General features: G+C 47.0%; 1 protein-coding gene across 5 annotated transcripts in view; it reads left to right on the plus strand.

The window, feature by feature from the left end:
* Positions 1-25,342, plus strand: part of ETS1 (ETS proto-oncogene 1, transcription factor) — a 130,569-nt gene that overhangs the window by 51,356 nt on the left and 53,871 nt on the right. The window contains exon 1 of one of the 5 annotated variants that reach the window (XM_025998933.2): positions 12,694-13,141. The exons of the other annotated variants lie outside the window; for them this stretch is intronic. Coding sequence (XP_025854718.1) covers positions 13,060-13,141 — 82 coding nt within the window. The 5' untranslated portion in view covers positions 12,694-13,059. Of the gene's footprint in view, positions 1-12,693; positions 13,142-25,342 lie in introns of those variants that run through there. 5 annotated transcript variants of the gene reach the window in all.

The following is a 25,342-nucleotide window of genomic DNA, read 5'->3' on the forward strand; positions in this document are numbered from 1 at the left end:
GGAACTGGAGAATCCCAAGCAGACTCCACACTGTGCATGGAGCCCAACGTGGGGCTTGATCTCAGGACCCTGAGATTATGACCTGAACAGAAACCAAGAGTCAGACTCTCAGCAAACTGAGCTCCTCAGATGCCCTGAGATGGGACAAGTTGAGAGAGAGAGAGAGAACCATGTGTTAAGAGAACAGTGCCCTTTCCAAGCACACAGGTCCTGGTGTAGTGAAGCTGGGAACAGGCCTGTTTCTACCATCTCAGATCACATTTCATACGGAGTGGTTGTTTTATTAATTCATCCACTCATTCATGATTCCTTTTAATCATCTTTTTGGTTATCTGTTCTTTCAACATGTATTAAGCATTTACTATGTCTCTATGTCCTAGTCACTGTGTTTTAAGCTGGAAATTATCATTTGAGTAGAAGATGGTTCCTGCCCTCGTTGGGCCTGAGGTGTTTTGTCAGCAATGTTGGAAGTGCTCAGTCAGAGCCTGTATGTGCTGACTCGGAGGCTGTTTGTTCTACGAGAGCAGAGGAGGAAGTGCCTGATTTTATCCAGGAAGGCCCAGGAAACCTTCTCCGGGGTGGGAGGAGTGCTTATGTTTGCTGCTTTGTCTTGAAAGATGAGTGGGACAGGTGGACCGGGGCTTTCTAGAAGTGCACAGGAGGGTGTGTTTCAGGGATTCCAAGTGCAGGTGCGCTGGAGAGCAGTGTCCCTTTGCAGGAAAGAAGGTAAAGTGTGGTGGGAAGGTGGGCAGAGGCCAGTTTTGGCCCTTTGGGCTGTGGTTGGGTTTTATCCGCTTAGCAGTAGGAGGTTTTGAAGGAATTCATTACTTCTACATCATGTTTAAAACGTTTCAGTTGAACGGCCTCCTCTGGTCTCTGCTTTCCTCTATGATACCTTTCCAAGGAGCTCGGGCTTCGTCTGTCACAGCCCTCTGAGTTCTTCTGTGATGGAGAACTGCCTGTGGCCCCTGCCGCTGGCTTGGCTGTGCCTTCCCCAGGCTCTGCGACTTCTGTTGAAAGTCCTTCACGCGTGCTGCACTTCAGGGCTGGCGGCCGTGCTTTCAATCCCATGTGGGTGGGTTTCCACCAAAGAGTCTGCACTGTGACAGACATGTTGCCCTTTCATATCATCTACTTTCTAAAATAATGATTAAAAAATAAGAACCGATAGCAATCACAAGTTAATAATAAATTTTATCTATTCCGTTAAGGTGGAGGTGACTAAAGTCTGAACTAGTGGATGAATAGGGAGCATGAACAAGCTCAACGATATTGATAAGATGGCTTTTCAAAGGGGGAGCTTAGGAGAAGTCGAACGTTGGCTTGTCTATCTCTAGGCGCCTTGCAGAGAGGTCTTGGACAGAGGAAAGCTAATCAGGAGACCTGCATGGGGAGAGAGGCGTGTTATTTAATTAGCTTTACAATGGGCTGACTTGAAGGCACGTGGTGGCTTTAATAGAGGGAGATAGATGTCCTTTTTTACAGGGCTAATTGTTGGGAAAAAGCAAGGTCTTTGTTCAGACCCAGCATGAGGGCTCTGATCTCTTGGAGCCTAGGGCTGCCCCTGCTTATAATTTTAGACAGAGCTATTCAAGGCTGCTCTGTAGAGAAAAGAAGAACAAGAACCGTATTGTGTGTGCAGGATCAGTGCCCAAACCTCCCCAAAGTCACTAGGCAAAAAAAAAAGAATGAGAGGACCCAGCCATGTGCATTTTGGAGTATTTCCCCATCATTTATTTGCCACGGTTGTTGGAAAGGGCAAAGCCACACTTTAATCAACTTGGAGCTGAGGTGGGGTGACTTAACCAAACACCCCCAGAAAACCAATTAAGTCCACTTGCCCAGTGATGTGGCATTAATCTTGCCAAAATGGAGCAGGCAACTAGTGAGGAGGCTATGTGTGTTCTAATGTGCCAGGCTTGATGGCAGGGTGCCAGGTGCTGGTAGCGCCAGAATACAAATTATGTAGCCGGTGCCCCCTAAATAGCAAACTACGGGTTGCCATTGGGCAACACAGAGCGGTGAGGGGTCTGACTGGCGGCAGAAGGGGCAATGTGAAACACCTCTCCCCAGGGTTCCTTCGGGCAACTGGTCAGCGCAGGTTGTTGATGCCAGCAAGTACAACACTTCATCTGAATTCTGGGTGGCAAGTCCAAGCTTGGAGGAGTGCTACACGAGTCCAGAATTCTGTAACTAAAATGCACGCTTATGGCGCAATCGATGGTTCAAGGTTCAGAGTTACAGCCCAAGTCAAGTTGTTAGAAAACTCTAGCTCTCGAAACAGAGAAAGCCAAGGGAAATGTAAGATGGGAAAACACAAGACAGGACTTCCATGGAGTGAATGCAGTCGCGTACTGCCTAATGGGGGGCCAGCAGTGAGAAATGCCTTGGACAGCATTGTACAGGGCGTGTATCCCATAATGCGAAAGGTTCTGCTAAGTCACTGAGCAGCTTGAAAGCCAAATGGCACAGCCATTTGCTTAAGTTCCTGTTTTGCTCGAGTTGTACAGAATCACTGAATGGGTATGAGACCTGCAGCCCAGAGCGGGGGACAATCCAACATTGGAAGGTGTCCCAGAGGGTGACTCTTTTCTCTCTTTTTGCTGCTAATGTGTAATGTAGCCATCAACATATATTAGAACTTCCTTAACTGTATGTCATGTCTATATAATGAGAATCAATCCCCTTTCGTCCAAGAGGATGGTGTGATCTGCAAACCCAGACCCAAAGTTATCTTTATGATTATGTCATGGATTTAATGACACACACCAAGAGGGATCACCATGTCCTAATCTCATCACGGGAGCACTGTATACCATGGCTTGGGTTAACTTCTACGAAAATTTTATACTCCCTAAATCCACAGTCACAATTCTGGTTTTTCTAGTGAATAATAGGAGCAAAGTGTTGAGTGCTCATTCTGTATCAGGCCCAGGGCAAATTACTTGGCACATGTTCATTCCATATTTGGTTCAGCTCTGTGAGCGGGGCATGATGATCACCTCCGTTCTAGAGATGAAGAAATTGAGGCTTTCTGAGGCCAAAGGACTGACAGCTGGAGGGTGGCCAAGCTGCAACTCAGACTTTTTTCTCTCTACTGCCAAGCCTCTGCTCTTACTTACTCTACTGCAGTGCCTCCTCAGTTATTTTAGAGCTTCAGTGCGTTCCATGACGGATAGATTAAGACACCAAAGCCTGATAGTCAAGTTGATGAGAAACTGCAGGTCTTTGTATGGACTCTTTGGAAGCAGGAACACTTATGTGGAATTGTCTCTTTACCTCTACGCTTCAGCCCAATTCAATTCAATTAAACGACAACAACAACAACAACAACAACAACAACAACAAAACTCTCCATGACAGAAAATGTTAGCTCATTGAAAATGAAGAGTCTATGTGGATGATGGGCCTCTCCCGGATCTGGGAATGGTTGTTGCCAGCCATCTGGTCTCTCTCAATGCTGTGGAATTCCCTGAAAGAAAAGTCTGTAATCTTTCTGATTTTTGATAATTCTCAACATTATTTAGAATTTTTAATTCCTGGAAAGGGATCTCTCCTGGGAACCAGCCACAAGAGAGCTGACTGCTGTTTATTCTTTCTCCCACACTCTGTTGCCAGCTCCCCACCCAGCTGCACCTCCCTCCCCCCCCTCCTTAGCAGGTCCCTAACGGCCCTTCCCACCCAAGGCCTTTTTGTGATGAAGTCTTTCAAGATGGTTTCCCAGTCTGGGGAAAACACATGTTTCTGATCAGTCTGATGAAATACATTTCCATTAAGAAGTAACTTCTATATTTTCTACTTTCTTCATTCTCCACATTACCTATCATTACCTATCATTTCAAGCCCCGAATGCTTGAAAGTGCTTCACAGGCCTGACTGATTAAATGGCGCCTCTTGGCACGTCACACGTGTCGGATTTGCTTCTCTCCTCCTCACTAACTCCAAGGAAGAAAGGTTTTTATTGTATAGAAGCCAATCCAGATAGATGAGATGTGAGCTGGGGTCTGTTCCACCTCATGCGTCATTGCCAGGACCATCCACTCCATTCCGACTCCTTCCCGAGAGGTGATGTAAGATGCAGAGCGAGCACAGCTGGCTCCTTGCAAATGAAAGAAGGCTTCATCTCTCCTTGGCCCTTAAGAGCAGAGAATTACATGTGAGCTGTAATCCCAGAGAAGTTGACATATCCCTTCTTGAGGTGGTTTTTCAACTGTCAACTTTCAATCGGTGGCGTACTGAGGACTTTAGTCATTCTGAAAATGACCCTAGAGTTGTTTCTATGGCCTTAGGTTCCTGAATCTTTACAAAACTTGGATTTTGTTCACATTTTTCGGGGCAGTGCACATACAAAAGGAGAGCTTTTGAAAGTCTTCTGCATTGCAAGGTTCAGCAGGGGTGAAGGTAGTATTCGTATGAATTCCTTGAGACATGATGATGCTCAGTGGAGGGTGCTAAAGGTAAGACAGGAATATGCTCCTGAGTGAGATATTTGTAGATGGCCCACAGAACGGTATAATTATTGGCTAGGAGGGTGTTCTCTGTGTGACACATTCAATATGTTCTTGGGCCTGTTATATGGGCTGAGGTCCTTTGGTGGAGGTGATATAAAATAATGTGTGTTCATGATCCTCCTCACAGCTTGGTGGTAATGGTGGACCCTAACCAAACCAGTTATTGCCTTGGTTTCTATGGGTTAAGATCAGCCTGCTTTTCGGTTGCAACACTTCCATTTTCCAGTAGTTGATACAACCAAGTACAGAGCCGTAGTCTGCCACAGTCCAGCTGGCAAGGGGGGTTTAGGTCTTCCTTAGGTGTTTCTTTTTTTTTGTGTGTGTGTGTGTGTGGGGGGGGGGGTTTGTTTTCCTACTTGTTAGGTGCTTGTGGCTCCACTAACTCCCTGTGCCCTCCCCACTCCCATCTTCTCCCACTCTGGGGGACCCCCACAGTATGGCCAGTGCTTCCGGGAACCTGACCAGTTAGAGCAAATTTGGGAAGGTAAAGGGGATTCGTTACAGGTATTGGCCTCCCTATAAGCATCGACAGTCTATATTCTTCCTCACAAAGATGGAGTTAATGGGGTTTCTTCCATGCATTCTCTGGAATCTTTTTTTAAATATTTTTTTTATTTATTCATGAGAGACACAGAGAGAGAGAGAGGCGGAGACACAGGCAGAGGGAGAAGCAGGCTCCATGCAGGGAGCCCGACTTGGGGACTCCATCCCGGGTCTCCAGGATCAAGCCCTGGACTGAAGGTGGCGCTAAACTGCTGAGCCACCGGGGCTACCCCTATTCTCTGGAATCTTACAAATAATGGATATAACAATTACACATCTTACCTTCACGATAACCAGTGAAATATAAGATTCGACTTAAGGTTCAGAAAGCCCTGAAGACTGCCGGGTGGGACTATGGACAGTAGGTTGCAGTAAAGTTCAGACCGACACCGAAGCAACTGGTTGGCTTTGTGGTCAGCCAGATGCCATTTTTCATAAACAACTCTACCGTATATGCTCAGATGACAAATAAAACAAATATGCTGACCTTAAGCAACATTTTCCTCTAAAGGAGGTGGAAGAGGACAGGAGCACAGTAAAACTTCATAAAGACCTTTTCAGTTGAAAAAATGTCACTGGGCCCCGTCTTTAGTCTTGAACTTGGGGCAACCTTGAGTCTCACATTAGACAAAACTAAACAAACAAACAAGTAAATAAAATCAGAGATGATATTTGAGTCAAAGATCCATATTTGGAATGCTGGGAAATTACCGGTTCCTTAATTAAACAATCAATGTATTTTCTCAAGCTCCTACCGTCTCAAACTGGGCACTGGAAGGTGTGATGTCTGAGACCAGTTGCCGCCCTTCTGTAGCGTTGGGGGTAGACATGCAGGTTCAGGTATTCACTAGGTGTCTACACAGCCTGTTGAGCCCAAGAGGAGCACCTTTGTGGGGATAGGGAGGGAAATTCTTTGCATATAGTGTGTCCACCTTGGGGGGAGTCTGTGTTTGATGTCCGTTTTCAGCTTGGCCCTCCCTTGCATCTCCTGTGACCCCCTCCTGAGATCCTCACCCCTCTATCCCACTCTGTGTCCTAGGTAACGCTTCCCGATTGAGAACCTCCTCTTGATTTGCTTTATTGTCACTCCATGACCATTGGCTACCGGGAACCATTACACGGGCCCTGTGAGCATACGGGACACATTGCCAGGCCTTGATTTCATTTTGCCATCTTGGGGCTGTAAGTCCCCAAATGCCGAGGATACAGAATTGCTGTGACCGTACCTCTTCTTGCCTGCCCTCGACCCCAACTTGTCCTTCCTTTGTTCTCAGAGAAGGTCCCTTCCTCATGCTTCCCCCCTGTACTATCATCCCTTTTCCTGTCCGGACTATTTCTTGTTCTTCTGGTGCTATCTGCTTCCTCTGCCTGACTTCCAGCATCAAGAACAGGCTGGGGAAATTCTCCACCCTATCTCTCTGCTCCTTCATCTCTGGGGTGGTAAAGGCTAGTGTTTGGGGGCAATTGCCTTGGCATTTTAAAATGAAAGGGGGAAGGAAAAGAGGGGGAAGATTCCACAATGAAATTATCTTAATTTAAGATTCAGACCACAACTGCAGAGAACATCTGTTTTGAAGTCTGCTGTAGTCTTTGTAACCCAAGAGAAAAGCGGAGTAAGATCAGAGGAAGGCTTCAGCCTTCCACCAGATGAAACCACCTGCAGCCTGGGGCGGGGGCCAGGATTCTCTTCTCCCGGGGTACGGAGCTCCTTGCTAAGAGCCTGCCTTTCTGCTTCTGCAGGTTATTAAAGAGCACTGGTTCTCCGGCCACCTGTGCTAAGGCTATCATCCCTCTACCTCCTCAAGAGGCCAATTTAGGACAATTTAAATTGGAATCCAAATTACATGATCCCTAAAGGCTCATAGGGTAGCCTGCATTCTGCATTATCCAGGCCCGGGAGGGAGCAACAATCCCAGGAAATGGGCTCAGTGTGGGTGTGGAGGAAGCCTCGGAACCCTGCAGCCTTGATAGGCAGCTCCTCACCTCTTTCTGTGGGATCAGAGCCTGATTTGCTGCTAGAGGAATACGTGATGTCTAAACTGGTGGATTTTATAGTGTCGCTTGGTCTGTGGATTAGGCCAATCCATCCCACATTGTTGGGGCTGCAGATGCAGCTGAATGGCTCATAATTACAGCCTAAAGAAACTGCAGACAGCAATAGAGCCAACCCAGGCCCCTTTTCTCCCTCCGGCCCATGCCAAGCTGTCTCCCACGGGGAATGCTAGTGTGGTTGCCCTGCACCGTACTTGCCCAAAGACAACACTTCGGGCGCAGAGAACACTGTCAGATTTCTAGAAATCGGGGCCGGTCATCTATCTGTCACTGTGTACACTGGATCCTGCTTTGTGTCTCTAGAGCGTCGGGTGACAGAGCTCGCTGACTGGCCGGGGCTTCTGCAGACGCCGTATCCGTAGACCCGAGGATGCGCTTGTAGTACTGACACGGTCTTTTTTGCGGCCTGTGTGGCCTTGGGCAGAATGACCTACCCTCTCAAACTCGTTTTATTCCCCTCTGATGAGCAGGAGGGCTGGACTTGACCATCTCGAAGCGACTCCCAGCTAGCTCCACCGTGTGACAAAGCCAGGACCCGAGAGTTCTGGCTCCCCAGAGGTACCACCAACACCCTCGTCCTTCCGAATTTGAACTGCGATTTTTCCATGACTCTTAAATGCAAATCTGCAGTTTTCTCTTCTGATCAGGTAGTACTGGGATTTCTCAAATGAGGCCAAACCTGGGCAAGTTCCCCAATCAAGAACTGAGTGAGGAAGGGGTCTGGAGAGATGTGTAAATTAAACACAATCGTTCTCCCTGTCTGTCTCCCCGAAGACAGTTCAGGTAAATAGAGGACCCAAGCTACCCTGCTAAGGGGACGGTCGTAGAGACAAACTAGGATCTCTTGACGGTTCTACCTCCTACTGGATCTTAACAGCCGCAGCAATGATTTAGCTTTAACTGAGCACGTTTTCTGACCTGGACCTGGACTCTGTGCTAAGTGCTTTACAGGCATTATCCCATTGAATCCTCCAAATGACTCTAAAAGGTGGGTGCTATTCTTGTCTCTACGGTGAGTGTGGAGGAGCCGGGGTTTTGGAGTCAGCTAGAGTTTGAACCTGAGTCCTCCTCCAGAGCCTACACCCCGCTCACTCTTGTCTTTGTTTTATTGTAGAAGCTCTCCCGGGGCCAAGCAGCCCCCAATCCTCCCTCTCCCTACTCCCCCTCCCCTCACGACTTCCCCCTAACTATTGCTCTTCTTATGGCCCATTGTTTATTGTGCCTTCTAAACAATAGCTAATGAGTCTGTATTACATGGTAGGGAGAGCCAGGGGTGATTTTATTCCCTGGAACAGAGATGAGGTTGTCACACACAAAGGTTAAGTGGCTCTGGTGAGGTCACAGTGAGCCCGCCACTTGGGTTCTTGAACCCACCCTCAGGCCTTCTGGCATCAGAGTTTAATTAAGAGAGTTATTTTCATTTTCCTTTCGATCTCCAATTTGCCATTTTATTGCTGCTTGATAATGGTAGATATTGAAGCCCCAGGCAGTTTTCTGCCCCAGTAGGCTTTTTTAATGACTCAACTTATCACGGAGAAACCACTTGCTTTAGAGTAAGCTTTGGAGGCCTGTTTCTAGGTCCCCGTGTGTGACAGAGACCGTTTTCTGACAGAGGACTGTTTTTCTCAGAGAAAAACAACCACAAACGCAACTCAGGTTGGTAATTGAGGACCTTTTTCTTTTCTTTCTTTCTTTTTTTTTTTTTTTTTTAAATCTTACATTTAAACCAGTAAATCAACATCTGTGAGTCATAAACTTGTCCTGGATCAGCCGTTAGTGGTCTGAATGTTTTTCACCTACCTCCAATACAGCATATTTTAGCTCAAAACTCAGAGGTTTTCTGGTTTGTTGAAGCTGAAGACTCAAGAAAGAGACAAATAACTTATTCGAGCACACTGGTGGAGAGGCAGATCTGTCTTCCATGATTGTTTGAAATGAGGTGTATTTTCATATTCCTTTTTCATTGAGGCTGGTGTGGAGTTGACTGGGGGAGTAGTAAAGAGAAAGTTTATGTTTTGGACATCTTCTATGTGAGGGAATTCTTTTTCTTTTTAAGATTTTATTTATTTATTTGAGAGAGAGAGAGAGAGAGAGAGGGAGAGAGAAAAAGGGCATGGAGGAGGGGAGGGGTAGAAGGAGCAGGAGAAGCCAACTCCCCACTGAGCAGGGATCAAGGGCTCCATCCCAGGACCCCAAGACCATGACCTGAGCTGAAGGCAGCCGCTTAGCCACCTGAACCACCCAGGCTCCTCTGTGCAGGGGAGTTCTTATAAAAATGTGTCTAGTTCCTTGATATCATTAATGCCTAACTGCACACCCCTGTCACCCAACTTTTGCAGCCCTGTTTTGATCCTTATCGACATGCTGTTCCAAGTTTAGGGAGTTTTAGCACTGGCTGGGTGTAATTCCCTATGTCCTAGGAATGTTTAAAAATACAATCCTGTTTTCTCCTAAGTGTAGGAGGAGCAGACTGCTAGCAGCATAACAAACAAAAGCAAAGAAGTATGTCCCTGGTTGACAAACCTACAAGTTACTGATGATGCTTCATTTTTCCTGAGTGCCTCCCCATCAGATATAGTCTTTGAACAATCTGCCCCAGTAGCTGGAAGGCAAGGCCCAAACTGATCTTGTTTTGCTTGTGGGGAAACTGAGGCACAAGTGAACCCGAGTGGACACTAATGCTTGGGAATGGGGGTTCTTCTCTGCCATGGGGGAAAAAGGGCAGACCTAGGGGCAGAGTCACCAACATGCTTTAGTTCTTCTCCACAAGCCATAGCAGAACCAATTCATTTAAACCTTCTAGTTAGAGAGAGTTGGTGGCAAAGTAGATGCCCGTAGTGACCAGGAAGTTGAGAGCTCATTACTGAATACACAGTTCCCGAGTGTCTGTGATGTGTCAGGCACTGGGCTAAGGATCATTTTTTAGGCTCCAGGACAATAGAAATGCCATCTAAAGTCCATAGAACATTCACAGGAATCTACTCGTGTCGTAGAGAGAATGACGTTTCATTTGCAGGCCTGATTGGATTATTAATATCCCAGATATGTAAACATATTTTTAACTTGTCTACATCAGTGCCCCGTGTCCCAAGTGACATTTCAGTTAGATCCGAAGTCAGATGCATGATGTCTGATAACTTCGCTGAGTTCAATCAGCCTCAAGTACAGGGAGATTTCCTGGAGGTTTTGTGGTGGCCCCTGGTATCTCACCCACCCTCCCGTCTTACCTAACCCCCTTGCTTGACTTGGGCCTTCAAATATTTTGAGCTTCTGTGCTACAGGACTGGGTTACAAAAGGGTGATGGATAAGGTGAGATGCCATTGTTGAATAACTGGGGGAATAATTCCCCAGTGTTTCTGGTTGGATCAGGGTGGGTTCTTTCTAGTTTCTGATGGTGGGGGGTGTTAGCAGGGTTCAGGCTGGCCTGGGGAAGAAAATTGAGGAGGATTCTGGGGAAGAGAAAAGACTGACTCTGAGAAAAGTACTCACACTTGGGTTTAAAAATACCATCATTTTCTTAACACAACATCAATAAAAAAAAAAAATGCCCCAAAGCAACTCTTGATTTGCTCAGTTCTTCTGCTGATGCATTCAGAGCGGCCAAGGCAGAATGGGTTCAAGATCCTTTTCTTTGTGGCTCATTTGGATGTTTAAATGTCCAATTCATTCTTCCAGCCATTTCCCCTGGCTTTTCCCAGGATCAGAAGTGTCTGTTCTTGTCACCTGGAGGCCACCATTGTTTTCTCACACCTTTTGGAAACACAGCTGGATTACAACAATCCTTCAAATATTAGAATTATCACATACAAATATTTTCCTCTCGTCACTGAAGGAAGGCTGTGATCCTCTGAGATTTGACGCAGGAGCCAGGGATTTATTTTCTGTTCCTGGCTCCCTCTCTCATTTGCTGTGGGAAACCTGCAAGTTACTGATGATGCTTCAAGGAGACAAAACTGGGATTAGGTGCAGGTAGGCAGGTGTGTTAAAATTGATCTGAGTCAGAGGGTACAGTTACAGGCAAGTGTGGTAGTTCAAGGTAGGCTTAGAAATCAGGAAATGGTATTAAAACTAGCTTTCTCTGAGTTTGTTCAGAAAGATTTATGTTGGGATCCTTGAGTGGCTCAGTGGTTTAACGCCTGCCTTTGGCCCAAGGTCTGATTCTGGAGACCTGGGATCGAGTCCCGCATGGGGCTCCCTGCATGGAGCCTGCCTCTCTCTCTCTCTGACTCTCATGAATAAATAAATAAAATCTTCAGAAAAAAAAAAAAAAGATTTATGTTTAATGGTCTAGTTAATCAAAGGTAGATCTTCACCTCTGGCTCTAGCTGTACACGTGTGTCCCGGGCTGGATCTCTAGATTTACCGGTTCATATGTTAATTAGAACCAACCGATAACCGACGTGTTAGTGCAAACTCATTATTTGGGATCGTGCTGTCGTGTCCCAAGTGTCTGGAATTCCCAAATGGAACAGGGGCTGTGTGCATTGTGATTTCTGTCACAGCCGCGAATGATGGACTCCAGAAATTCAAAACCACAGAGGCTCTGCATCACTTTTTTGCTGCTGCTGCTGCTGGTGGTGGTAGTAGGGTTGTCAGTTTTATCTAGAGGAGGAGAGTCTGGGATTGGAAAGGCGAAGGGCGACATAATCACAGAGGAACAGAATAATAGCTTTTCCCTTTCCACCCAAACCACTGCTGTAGGTAAACGGGAAACTCATGGAAGCCCAGGTCTGGGTTCCAGTTTGGGGGCCCTGTTCTGTGCTCTCCCAATAGTACAGGAGCATCTGGGTCTTTGTTTTGGGGTCTCCAGTAGGCTGCCTTGGGCTTGATCCTTCTCCAGGGCAGCCAAGCCAGAATTCCACTGCACCCCCCCCCCCTTTCTTAACTCATGTCTTAACCATGATTCGGTTGGGCTCTGGAAGACGGAGGGCTCCCCCAGCAACACAGCCCCATCCCTGCCTGACTCACCAACCGGCGACAGTCCACGCAGGGCTCCTAAAGCCCCAGGACACGGGCTGGAGGCCCCCCGCGGGCACGCACGCCCCTGCCTCCGCATGCCTCACGTCCTGTGTGTCAGTCTTTGTGAATGAATGATGCACACGCACTCGGGAAACTATGCTGCTACCGGGAGGGGGGCGGGAGCGGGTGACCAAGTCCTCAAGAATGCGTGGCGAATCAGACGGACTTTCCCCGAACCCGCGGCGGCAGCGTGTGCAGCCCGTGCAGCGTGTGCAGCGTGTGCAGCCGGGGTGCTCGCCGGCCCGGGTCGGGGTCCGGGCTGCGGGGCTGCGGGGCTGCGGGGCTGCGGGGCTGCGGGGCTGCGGGGCGGCGGGCTCCGCGCTCAGCGATGCGCCGCGGGGCGGCGGGGCCTCGGCGGGCGTGGGCAGCGGGCAGCGGGCGCGGGCGCGGGCGGCCGCGGGCCCCGCCCCTCCGTCCTTTCGTTTTCAGCCCGCCGCCTCCGATTGGCCGCGCGTCTCCGGCCCCGCCCCCGGACCCGCCCCCCGGCCGCGCCGGCCCCGCCCCTCACTGCCCGGCCCCGCCCCCTCCCCCCGCGGGGACCCGGGGGGATGGGGAGGGGGGGCCGGCGCGCAGACCCGGCGGCCGAGGCTCTGCGCCGCGAGAAACGCCCTAAAGAGGAGGGAGCGAGGGAGGGCGAGAGCGAGCCGAGGCTGCTGCCGCGGAGCGGAGGAGCGGGGCGAGGCGCAGGCGAGGCCGGGACCCGGGGCGCGCGCACTTCTCCGCAAAGTGCCAACTTCCCGGGAGAGCGTGCGGGGCGCGCACCTCCAGGGCGCGGGGGGCAAGTCCGCGGGGGCTTGAGCTCTTAGGGCAGAGGGTCGGATCCCCGCGCCCCCGGCCCCCCTTCCCCCGTTACTGACCCCCGTTAAAAGGACCAGCGACGGGAATCGCAGCCAAACTTGCCACCTACTCCCGCCTGGCCCCGCTCCCGGCACCATGAAGGCGGCCGTCGATCTCAAGCCGACGCTCACCATCATCAAGACGGAAAAAGTCGATCTGGAGCTTTTCCCCTCCCCGGGTGAGTGGCGACTGTCGAGGCCCCCGCGCCCGCCCCGGTCCCCGCCGCCTGCCCCCCTGTCGCTGCTCCCTCCCAGCCTGGCGATGCTGGCGGCAGCTGGAGCGAGGGCGCGAGGGCGCGGGGAGGCCGGCTGTTGGTGGCCGGACCCTTGTTTGGGGGGTGGTGTTTATTTTCACAGCTGTGTTTTTGTGACTAGTGGGAAAAAGCTTATAGAATGTCCAGCACCCTCATTCCTGCTTTTTTTTTTTCTTTCTTTCTTTCTTTTTTTTTTTTTTTTTTTTAAATCTTTCCCGAGGAGCGAGCACACTCTGGCCTTATTCCTTAGCATTAGGGGGGATGGACGCTGCCGCTGAAGACATCCGCCACTGGCCCTGCATCCCCCACTGGCCCCGCATCCCCCACTGGCCCTGCATCCCCCAGCACTGGAGCTGGATGGCGGGCCCGGGCAGCCAGAGCCCAGACCCTGCCTACAAGCTGGCCTACAAGCACATTTTCAAACGTCTTGCCTCCCTGCGCTCCTCTGTCACATGTCCCTTTGCTATCCAGCTCCTCTTTTCTGGGTGGAGGGCAAGGAGGTGGTGGGAGAGCTGAATTGATCATCTTAACTTCTGAAAACATCCCGATTCTGTTCGCTCCCCGTGCAGGTTCCTCACTTTATCCTGATCTTTCTCATCTGCCACAAATTTGTCCTCTGGTACCAAAGATCTGGTATCGAAGAGGGAAGGAAAAACAGTCTGACAACCAAACGTGACTCGGGGACTTTGGTTGCGGGGTGTTCTCCAGCTCTGGTTTGAAGGATTTCGAGGAAGGGTCAGGAGAGAAATTTAATTTTTGCCTCAGATACAGTTTTTGATCCTAAGCAGTTTCATGGAGTCCAGGATTCCTGGAATAAACGCAGTCTGAGAAGAATAGGTGTTTTCTTTTAGAAGGGGGAACCGCCAGCTCTCCTTTAGAGATTAGAGATTTTAGAGGTGAGAGTATCTAATAAGATATGGAGAGAAGGTGATGCTTTCTGGAAAATAATTAATGGCAGCGACCTGCTGCTCTGTTGTATCTGATTATTGATAAGTTTAGCTGCTCTTGCCTTAGGTTAACACTTCTTTGCCTCTGGCATCATGAGTTGCTTATTTTAACCCTTTCCATAATCTGCTTAAACTTCCAACCCACGCCAAGCTGGTGCTCTGTCATCTGGAGAAGCTTTCTGAGATGTTCTTGAAGACTCGGCCCTGTCCTCTCCTGTTAGATCCTCTAACACTCAACCCCAGGGTTGGGAGTTCCACTGGGAAGTGCAAAAAGAAGGCTACGCTTGTTTGCTGTCACAAGGATGGGGAGGGTCAGAGCAATGCTGCTGAGTTAAACTAGGAACCGTGGAGACATTTCAGGCACTTAGAGCTACAGTTCGGAAATGATGTTGCCGTGCTGGTTGTGTTTGGGGTTCAAGGAAGCCGCAGTAAATTCTGTTAGTCACAACTGATCCAAACCGTGTATAAAAGAAATGAAAGGTTCGTTCCCAGCAAAGATATAAACTCAACTAATAGGTTCTTTCCTTAAGAAGGGCTTGTTTATGTGTGTGTTTATGGGGAAGAGACAGATTTGGCTGTCTGGGAAGTATCGTGTGAGATAGGTCAGCCCACATACCTACAATGGATTTCGTCTGCTGGGAATGAAGAAGCGCCCCTGGCAACACATGTTTTAGATCACAGTAAACAGTTGAAGTAATTTTGGGGGGATAATTTAATATCATATATTAGAGATTTTGAGCATATGGTGCTGTTATTTTGGTTATTGATAAAAATAAGCCCCAGGGCAAGTAATGTTGCTTAGCATTCCCATCTGTAAAATGGGGACAGTAAACCTTCTTGCTACAGTCAACTTCTATTGCATTAAGTGTCTTTACAGTGCCTCGCTTTTTCAAAAAGGGCTGACGAGCCACCGATCAGGTGTCATAAGCAGCCTTCAACGCAACAGAATGTCAGCGGGTCGGAGACATTGGGTAAATCTTGTGCTAGTCATCATAATGAGATTTGATTTCTGGCACTGTCATGAGGAAAATAGAGAAATTTGAAAATACATATAGAAGTTTTAGTTAATGTTTCTTTTTCCTAGATTTTTAGTAGCATAGATGGGAATACTATACCCGTATCTCAGAAAGGAAAATAGAGGCACAGAGAAGGTAAGTCACTTAAGAAAATCTTGTAAGCCGGTGGCTAAAGTAAAACGAGTCCCTCTTTCTAACTTCTCAGTGTGTGTTGCCTCGAGTAATACTGCAAGTTACTTTTGAAAAGCTCAGGAAAGAAACTTCAGTTGAGGCTTAAGCTTGCAGGTGCACAGAGAGAAGAAACATTGGCCGGGCCTGCCTGCTTTTGTTGGTGGGTGGAGAAGACACTGGCTAAGTGGGGATTTGCTTTGCCCATCAGACCATATAGGACATGTGTTTAAAGTTTAACTTTTCACAGCATGGCTTTGTGTCCACAGCTGTGACTTAAATATTTTTCAGAATGATTCTTTGGGTCGTTTAGTTTCTTACGTGTGCAGACAACTAGTTTGGGGTCTTATCTGACTTAAATAATTAAACCAGGATTTCCCTCCCCCCAACACATGGGAGCCAAAGACAGGCAGTAGGGAAGTGGGTGTTGAAACAGGAGTCCTGGGTTATTTGCCTGTCTTTGTGGCTAGGACCTGATCCAGAACCTTTATTCACATTTCTTCTAGATTGAGACCTCCCAGGATTTTCAACAGCTTTAAGTACCAAATTAACATATATTTTGAAATAACATTGGAATTGAATATCTCTTGTAAGCGTGAAGTGGGTATATACCATTTTGATTGCAATATGTGATTGCAGGTCTCTCGGATCTTAAATGGACTAAAACAAACAAAGCCTTGGAGAGTCCATGGAGTTCCCTCCTGGTGTGGAGCTTACTGAGGAGGGTGGAGGCTGGGTGCCAAAGCAAATACATTCCCAAGCCGCTTAATTTTTCCCCTCCTTCCCCACTCCACCTTCTCCGTGAGGTGAGCCTAATGTCCAGAGAAGAGCAGGAGGTCTAATTCTGGGTGTTTGCTCCCCTGGCAGGGAATGTGCATTCATCGGGGACCCATTCTGCCCTTAGAGATAGGAAGCTTCATTCCTCACCCCGTCCCTTTGGTCAGTCTTTGTGTCTTCATCAGTGTAGACAAGAAAGAAGGGCTGAGCTGCCCAGACTATTAAGCCCACTCACTCACTATGCCTCCAGACCCCTACGGACCACGCTCCATTAGTGACTAACGAGCCCGGTGGTTCAGAGCCCTGACTCTGGAGCCAGCCTGTCTGGGTTTGAATCCCAGCTCTGCCACTTATTGGCTGTGTGACTTTGGACAGATTACTTCATCTCTCTGTGCTCTAGCTCCTGCATCCACAAAATGAGTGTAATATGCGTGCTATCTCATAGGGGTGGATACGAGAATTTTCTGTGTGTGGATGTGCACAAAATCTTCAAGCAGTGCTGACCCCTGATAGATTCTAAACAGTTAGAATCTGTTTAGAGATTCTAAACAGAGAACAAGTCAACAGAAAGTGAGCCTGGCCAGTGTAGCATTTTCAGGGGCCCTTGAAAAGTTTAGTAGGGGCCACTGCTGGATTGTGAGCCTCCTCTCATGTCCTTTTTGAGGGGGGAAAGAAGAGTCAAGGTAGAGGGAACTTTTTCATCTCGTGGCTGAGATCTCATGCCAGTGAGGTTCCGTGCTATGCCTTCCAGAGCTAACACAGCGAGCCAGGTAACTTTCTGAGTGTCCAGGTATCTCAAGGTCCCAACTCACAGCCAGAGAAAGGCCCAGCGGTTGGTCCATTACTCTGGGTGGTGGAGGTTATCAGTGCTACCTCGAAGCAAGAGGGCCACCGAGACTAGGGACCGGGGAGGGGGACATTTGAAAGGCTGATGAAAAAAAGTAGTGTTTCAGTTATGCAGAGTTGAGAAAGGCATCATGTCCAGTTATTATAAAGTATCTCACATTTTATTTATTTATTTGGTTGGCAGAGCTTGCATTCCTGGCATTTTTGGTTAGTTTGTATTGCTGTTTTTTTTTTTTTTTTTTTTTTGTCTATGTAACTTTTTTTTCTTTCTTAAAGAGACCAGACCACCCTGGAGGAGGATAACCACCCCCCACAACCTTCCCCCCAGGAGACAAACCAGCCCGTGGTCAGCCTCCCAGAACCCAGCTTACTCTGGGTTCCAGCAAAATCTCTGCAAGGCAGAAAGCTGGTTAGTGTAGGTCAGGATTTTTCAGGAAACGAGGCTCTCTGTTTCAGAGCACAGATAACTCTACAATGGCTACGGCAACAGCATAATTACAGATGTCGCTCTGGTTTGTGGAATGAATAACCCATGGCTACAATGGTATTCCGTGAGCTTGCGCTGAACGTAGATTCTTGCCATTCACAAATGACAAATGATGGAGCCTTCATTATGTGCGTGACCCTCTCCCATAAGATAACACTTCTACCTTTCACATTAACTCAGGTGGCGAGAGCTATTATTTTATCCTTTTTTTTTTTTTTTTTGCAGATGAGGAAAATGATATTCAAAGAGATGCATAATTCACCCAGGGCCACACTGTTAGAAACTTCCAAATTGAGGAGCTGTTGCAGGCATTGTAGACCTAAAATAAAAGCACCCTGCTCTTCACAGAAACTCTGGAAATCAAAAGGGGCATATGCTTAATATATATATATATATATATATATATATATATATATGGGGGCAAATGAGAAAGCAGTGATGGTGGGTGATCTGGGGGTTGAGGAGGTGCTCTTCTGACCTCAGGGAGGGGGCCTGTGCCACGGGCAGCCTCCAGGCAGGCCAGTCCAGATGCACTGCTTTAGGAAGGTGCTTGAGGGTTTGAGCAATGCTCGCCTCCAGTCACTGAGCAGAGAACCAGGGTTCTGGTTTTTCCAATGTCTTCCAGATGTGCTTCTCTCTCTCGCTCACAGGTGGGGAGGCGATTATGTTCCCTTCCAAGGTCACATCCTTCCTGGAGCCTCCTCATGCTGCCTGTTTTTGCCTCTTGCATCACGGACACAGCTCTGTATATAATCTCACTCACAATCTGGTTGATGAGAGATATAGATCAGCAACTAGTTTGGTTTCTTAATATGGTTGTAGTTTAATTTTCCTGCTTCCTAAAGAAGCCATAGGTGCCTATGTTGGCTGTGTACACACCAGGGTTTTTATTATTTTTTTTCCAACTAAAATTTAGTATTTTCAAGTCCATTGCATGGGTCTGGGCACTGTGTGTAGTTATTCTGGCACAAGGAGGAGAGGGCAAGCTTTGGGAGTCTACCTGCAGACCCACCAGCCCCCCACGACCCATGTCTAGTTGAGAAACAGTCGCCTTGACCACTTGTCCCTGGGTGAGGTATGGTTTCCTCTATCACTGCCTTAGGGGGAGCATTGTCTCCAAGTAATTCCTATCCTGGGACCTGTACAGTCATCATAGAGATGGATTTGGATATTGACAACATAGTCTCCGTATTTTTATCTGGCTTCTCCAGAATGAAGTGTTGGGCCTCCTTCCCTGCTTGAGCAGGATGTCTGATGAGATTCGCTCTCATGTTCACAGCCTCTTAGGCCCACTCTTTGCCTACAGCTGTTGAGCAGTTCTTAGCTCAGCATTGAGAATGTCAAGACAATTCCCAAATCTATCATTTCTATTTGTCATGTGTCTATAGCTTTGCTTTTCTTCGGTTGGGTTAAAGACATCTTTCAAAATGTCAGTAGATGTTTTTCAAATTGCATAAACAGGCTGTTGCTACTTGGCTCCTTTCTCCAAAGCCCTGTGCCTATCTGTGTTACTTTTCTCTTTTAATTGTGTAGTTTAGAGTCTCCGTGCAGATATGGAGAGAAATTGGTCTGTGGTGTAGGTTGCAGTAGATCCAATTTCATTGGCAGGGAGCCATGCTTACAGACATACTAAAAATATTGCTGTCCAAGCCATAAATATTTATTGATTATTTGGCCAACCTCATCACATTTCCCAGGTGCTTTCCAGTTTCTGCTGCTTGGGTCCAGGCCTGTCACTGGGCCCTCCAAGTGTCGCTTCTTACTGTCCCATCAACTTTTTTTTTGTCTGTTTCTGCAGCATTTAGTTCTATCCTTGAGAATTGTAAAATAGTGACCCAGTTGGTCCTTTAAGACCCAAAGTCGTACTGGCCAGCTTTAGGCTGTTGGATTTTAGATCTTGATGGTGTATAGGTAGTGAGTTCATGTAATTTTCAATCTAAACTGGGACGCTTTTGAGAGTATAACAGGTGAATAATTATACTAGAATAGTATATAACATAAGTTTCTAACAGTGTGGCCCTGGGTGAATTATGCATCTCTTTGACATAAGTTGGGACTCTCCCAGCAAATGAGAGTCACACCGCTTAGACGCTGAATATAGATGACAATATTCTTTATAATATCTATTCTCAATTGCTAGTCTTGGGGTTTAGACCATCCCATGTAAGCTACGAGGGCCAGATGAAGAGTTTGAAGCAATTCAATGCAGTGTGGTTTTTCCCCCAACCATGAGTTATATTTTTAAATGTGTTTTTGACGCATAATATAATATTTCTCAGAGGCTGAGAAACAGCTACAAATCAACCTCAAACAAGTTCACTTCAAGCATTTGAAACCTCTTGGTAACTTTGGGTAGCTAAGCTAAGCTGTTAATTTTTGCTTTGCAAAGTTCTGCAGGGGAACTGTAAGCTTTGTGGATGTAGTGTGTGTGTGTGGGTGTGTGTGTGTGTGAAAATGAAGTTTTGAGAAGGGGGGAAATGTCATCATTGCACAAGTGAAGACAATTAACATTTTTGCTTTGTTTTCTTTTAATGCTTGTCTAAGATGAGGAGTTTTACTGATGGGATCAAAAGGGCAAGAAAAAAAAAGAGTTTTTTTTTTTTTTTTGGTACCATTAAAGTGGGTAAACACAAAAACAAAAGTAAAAAGCAAGCCCTCCGCGCTTTAGGAAGGGAGGAAGGGAATGGTGGATTCTATTGCAACATCCCTTTTGGCTAAAAAATGAAGAAAGAAAAAAGGAGTAAGGAAGTATGAAAGAACTCATAAAGGAACAAAAAGAAATAATAGAAAAATGAATCAAAGCATCGAAGTGATTATTTCATAGACTTTTGGAAAAATCCTCATAGGGACCTGTCTCGGGTGGTCAGGTGGGTGACCTCGGCTCTGCATTCTTCATCTGTGTTGTCTTTTCAGGAGCCTTTCAATCCCTCGCGGATGCATGGCTGGTGAAGGTGAATCAGACGTGATCATCTTCCCTGTGCTCTAGAGGCTTTCGTGGCTGAAAGTGCAGGAGGACCATTGTGTGAATTTACGGACCTGTGTGCGGATCAATGATTATTTATATTTTCTGTGCCTGTTGGGTTCTTTCTTCCAACACTTCTAGGCTAGAATAATTTCACGGGTCAGCTTCAGGGAGAACGTGGCTATTTTAGAAGCATTTGAAGGAGGCGTAAAAACAGGGAAAGGATTATTTTAGATAGAAAGAACAGTGTGGGAAGGATGTCGAAAGTTTAGTGTAAAAGAAAGGCTTACATAAATAGGAAGAAAACTACCTTGATTGTAGAAGGGGAAGAGAGAAGAAAACGTGAAGCCAGGACCCATGTGAGAACATTTTGAGTTTGAATTTTGCATTTGAAGGTAGGGAGGTTTTAAGGACAAAGAAGTTGTTACTGAATAGGCTTCTCAGAGAGGTGATTTTTTTTTTCGGTGGCATTACTTTATCTCCTACTCATACTGTTAGTTATTAAAACCTCTATATCAGTTTATCAGAATAGGCGTTAAACCTCAGCAAATGACAGAATCAATCAGGTACATATTTTCAAGGTACAAATGGAAAATAAAAAAAAATCTAGGTCAGGCCAGGGCATTCCTAAACCCAGGGAGTGTTTGTACATCCATGGTTTTTGAAGTATTTAGGAACTCTTACTATGGGCCAGGTACTAGAACAGTTCTTGTCGAATGGCATTTTCGTGCGATGACAGTTTTGTGCTAGGATAATTCCTTGCTTAGTGTTCATGTTTAAAATAAGAGCGGGTGGTTGAGTCTGATTTGAAAATGTCCTTCAGGAGATCCATCGCCAGCAAGTTTTTGGTGGAAGGATTTCCATAGGATGACCTTTATACTTCTAGGCTTTATGTTTTTTTCCTATGGGATATTCGTTGCCTAGAACTTGAATTCTGTACCTTATGCAAAGGTTGTCATTAGTACCATTGAAATACTAATTGAATGTTTGGAGTACAGTGAGGATTCATGAATGGTAGAGGGAGACTTCTCAGCATAGTAGGAATCAATACTGTGAGTGCAGTGTACACACTGGGGGCCCCCTCATTCATTGCCTGGTGAGTCAACAGCCCTGGATTCCAGCCATGGCTTTGCACCTGTTGGTGTGCGTGACCTTGGGCAAGTCATTTCATTTTTTTCTGGACCTCATGTTCTTTCTCAGTCAAATACATTAACCAGAGAAGATGGCCTATGAGGTTTCTCTTTACCCTGACATTGTAGGGTCTCAGATAAATAATTCAGGCTTGGCGAGAGCATAGAATGCCACTCTGAAGGTAGGCAAAATGAGGAGGTTTTCCTCCTAATCCTTGAATTTTGTCAATCGCCTGGAGCATTTGGGATATACCTGTGAAGGTCAGTAACTTTCACGGAGAGAGGTGTTGGGAACTGTTCCCGGCCTTGCTTGCCGTTGGGGAGACCGGGCACAGTGGCTCAGGGGTGACACCGGACCAGGAGTCACACCTTCCTCTGGGTCCCCTCCGTGAAACAGCTTCCTCGTTCCATCAGCCTTTGCTTCGGTTGCGGCGGAAGGCAGTTCCAGCGTGGGGTCTCATCTGGAGGAAGGAGATGGAGGTTAGGGGTCCGGTAGGTGAAGCAGCCGGCCCCAGCTGCATCCTCAGGGCTGAGCATGTGGTCTGAGCCGGGAGCCGATTCTGTGTGAGCTGCCACTTCTCAGTGCACCGCTCGGGGAGGTAAACAGTCCCCTCCTGCAGCAGGAATGCATTCTGCTCAAAGCCACCTCAGTACCTCTTCCTGACATACTCAGTGACTCAAGGCCCCTGCCTCCTGTTTGTCTAGAGGGCAGGGCCCGGCCCGCTGGCTTCTGGCTGTTCACACAGCAAGCAGCTGACCCTTCTTCGGGGGCTGCCCCCCCCTCCCGGGTGTCAGTGAACAAGCACACCACCTGCTTGTTTCCCCAGCCGACCCCAAAGCTGCAAGTGTGTGCTGGGGTGCGGGGAGCACAGGCAGCCTTGCTTTGCAAAGGGCGTTCTCGCAGCCATGGATGAGCGTTGCCTGCACGAAGCTGTTATCTGAAAATCATTTTCTTGATGTTATTTCTACACTTCGAGAAAGGCCTCTCACACTTTACCCTTTCTGTCAGCGACAGGCGCCTCAGAGTGGCAGGCCGGTTTGGGGAAAAACAAGAAAAACTGCCATTGGTATAAGGTACACTCTACCTACTAGTACTTACATGGGCGCCTCTCTCCACTCAGCTCGACCCTTTGGTTTTGTTTTGTTTTGTTTGTCCTATTAGTTACTAGGTGCTGACTTCTTAATATGTTAAGGTATTCATGTCCCCAGAACCTCATTATTTTACTTTAACCCCTGGTGGTGAAGTATTATTTCCATTTCACAGATGAAGAAACTGAGGAGTTCAGCAACTTGCCTAACACACACAGCTGGTGAGGGGAGGGCTTTGAATTCAGACCCACTCACTCTGAAGTTCCGTGTCTGTGGCCTCTAGAATGTGCAGAAATATCTGGATGCTTGTTGAATTTGGCGGAGGGGGGAGGGGGGAGAAATGCTGAGGTCTGTTGATGCTTATTAGCAGCCAGGTCACTTAATATTTGGTTATAATTTGGTAGCAGTTTTACAGTTAGACACATGACTTCACTACATTTGAACCTCAAGGTGGTTTTTCTTTAGTTAGTAACATTTTAGAAACGGGGCAACTGCAGAGCAGTGATTCTGAGTTTTTTTTTTTTCCCCAAGTTTGGGTCAGTAAGGTGTAGAGTTAGGACAGGAAGCTGTATTCCTCCAGCCCCCTAACATTTCCATTTGGCCATACATGTTTTCACTATTTCTTTGATTTGGTGACTACATAGTGGGTTCAATGTTAATAATAATAATAGTAGTAATAGGAATAAGCAGTAGCTCGAGATAAGAAATGCCAACAGGACACCCTGTTCTCGTTTACCAGAAATAGATTTCCCCCACATATCTTATATGTAGTTAGTAGGTTGCACACATTTGGCTAATTACTGAGTTCTGAGTGGGCTGCACATATGATTCTGACATAGGATCTGGAAAATCTGCATAGCTTTCTGTGATGCCAACTCACTGGCCAACCCCTAAGGAGGATAGCAAGTGAGTTTCTTCTCAAGAATCAAAAAAAAAAAAAAAAAAAAAAAAGTGAGTTACTCCACAGGCTTCTAGATAAATATGCAATTTCCCTCTGGGACAGGTTGACCTTGGACTTTGAGAAATACATTATTTTTTAAATGTAAGGAATTCCTGTCCAACCTATTTTCTTATGTTGAGATATATAGACTTCTGTGCCTCTGTTTACCCATTTCAGCAAATGAGGCTCATTTTAATGTTGTAACAAGAACTTCGGATAGCTGGAGGAGGAAAAAAAAAAACCAAACCAGAAACAAAAACCTTTGAATCTCATACTGCATTTCATGGGAAAGAATTGTGCCCAAGAGTTGTGTAAGAAGTATGACATCTTAGATGAGTGGGTCCCTCCCCCCATTCCCATTTGGAGCAGGGACTTTTGCAATGGCACCAGGTATATACACTCCTGAACTCATGCCATGTGTTGTTCTTTAGCAGTAAAAAGAAGTTCCCTCCCTCCTTGTGTTGGTCCTTCTGGAAACTTGAGGGTTCCAAGGTGGAGTGACAGGTTGTTACACAGAGAAGTATCCCCTTGGAATGTTGTTCTTTTCCTAGGGGTGAATATAATACTAAGTAGTAGCCAGCAGTGCGCTTGGGAGGGCTTTGGAGGTGGGAATGGGGAGTAGAGGGTGGTATCCCTGATGACAGCAAAAACAGAGATGACCATTTCAAGTTTGGCACTTTTTAAAAAGGATTTTATTCGTTTATTCATGAGAGACACAGAGAGAGGCAGAGACACAGGCAGAGAGAGAAGCAGGTTCCATGCAGGGAGCCTGACGTAGGACTCGATCCCAGGACCCCGGGATCATGCCCTGGGTCAGAGGCAGATGCTCAACCACTGAGCCACCCAGGTGGCCTATGTTTGGCACTTCTTTGAATCTTGGCCCTAAACTTAATGTTTAGTAGGAAAATCTTAGTGTGGCTGCGAAGTGCATCCTTCTCAGCCTGGCCTTTGGCTTTGTGCTCTCCACATGTGCGGAGTTTGGGGCAAACCTAAGGCGCCCTTGGTCTTACCTTTTCCTGGGTTGAATGTTCTCTGTGCTTGAAACTGGGAAGGTCCACTTAGACCCCACTTAGTGCCTGGTGTGGGAATGAGGGTTCCTGAGTCTGTTTTTGCTCTGGGCTCCCAGAGTATCTCCACATCTCTGTATCATCTCTCCACTCTTCTGGAAGAAGGGTGCTCACTCCTAGTGAGTGAGCTGCCTCTCATTGGGAGAGAGTGAGAGAGAGTTCGGGAGCTCGGGTATAGAAAGTACTCTGGAGTCATTGGTGATGTAAGGAGTGTTATTAAATTAGGGAGCGATGTGATATAGAGTCACATACAAGCTAAGGGTGAGTCATGGGTGTGTGTACAGGAAACGCATCCTTGATTTCACGTAAGATCAAGAGTTCAATCTTACACCTTCCTTGCCTCCTCATGGAAACCAAACGTTCTTCAAAACTGCTGGGTGCTCGTTTTTGGTCTTTGAACGGCTCTGGGTTTCAGTTTGGAGGAGTGAGAGAAGTAAAACAAATATTTATAGAGGACCTACTATGCGCCAGGCGCGTGATAGGGTGCTTTGCACCAACTTCGTGAGGTTGGTGTTTTTAATCTCCATTTTGAAGGTAAGAAATTGAGTCTTAGAAACGTTCTATTAATTTTTCCAAGGCTCCAGAGCTGTCAAGTCACAAATGTGGGCTTAGATCTATTTCTAATGACAAAATCCTACCAACTTAGAATCTGTTTGGAGAGAAAATTTGCTGACATTCTCATTAAGGGCCTTGATTC

The sequence above is a fragment of the Vulpes vulpes genome, chromosome 12 (genome assembly GCF_048418805.1).
Source record: "Vulpes vulpes isolate BD-2025 chromosome 12, VulVul3, whole genome shotgun sequence".
In the NCBI taxonomy this organism is placed as follows: domain Eukaryota; kingdom Metazoa; phylum Chordata; class Mammalia; order Carnivora; family Canidae; genus Vulpes; species Vulpes vulpes.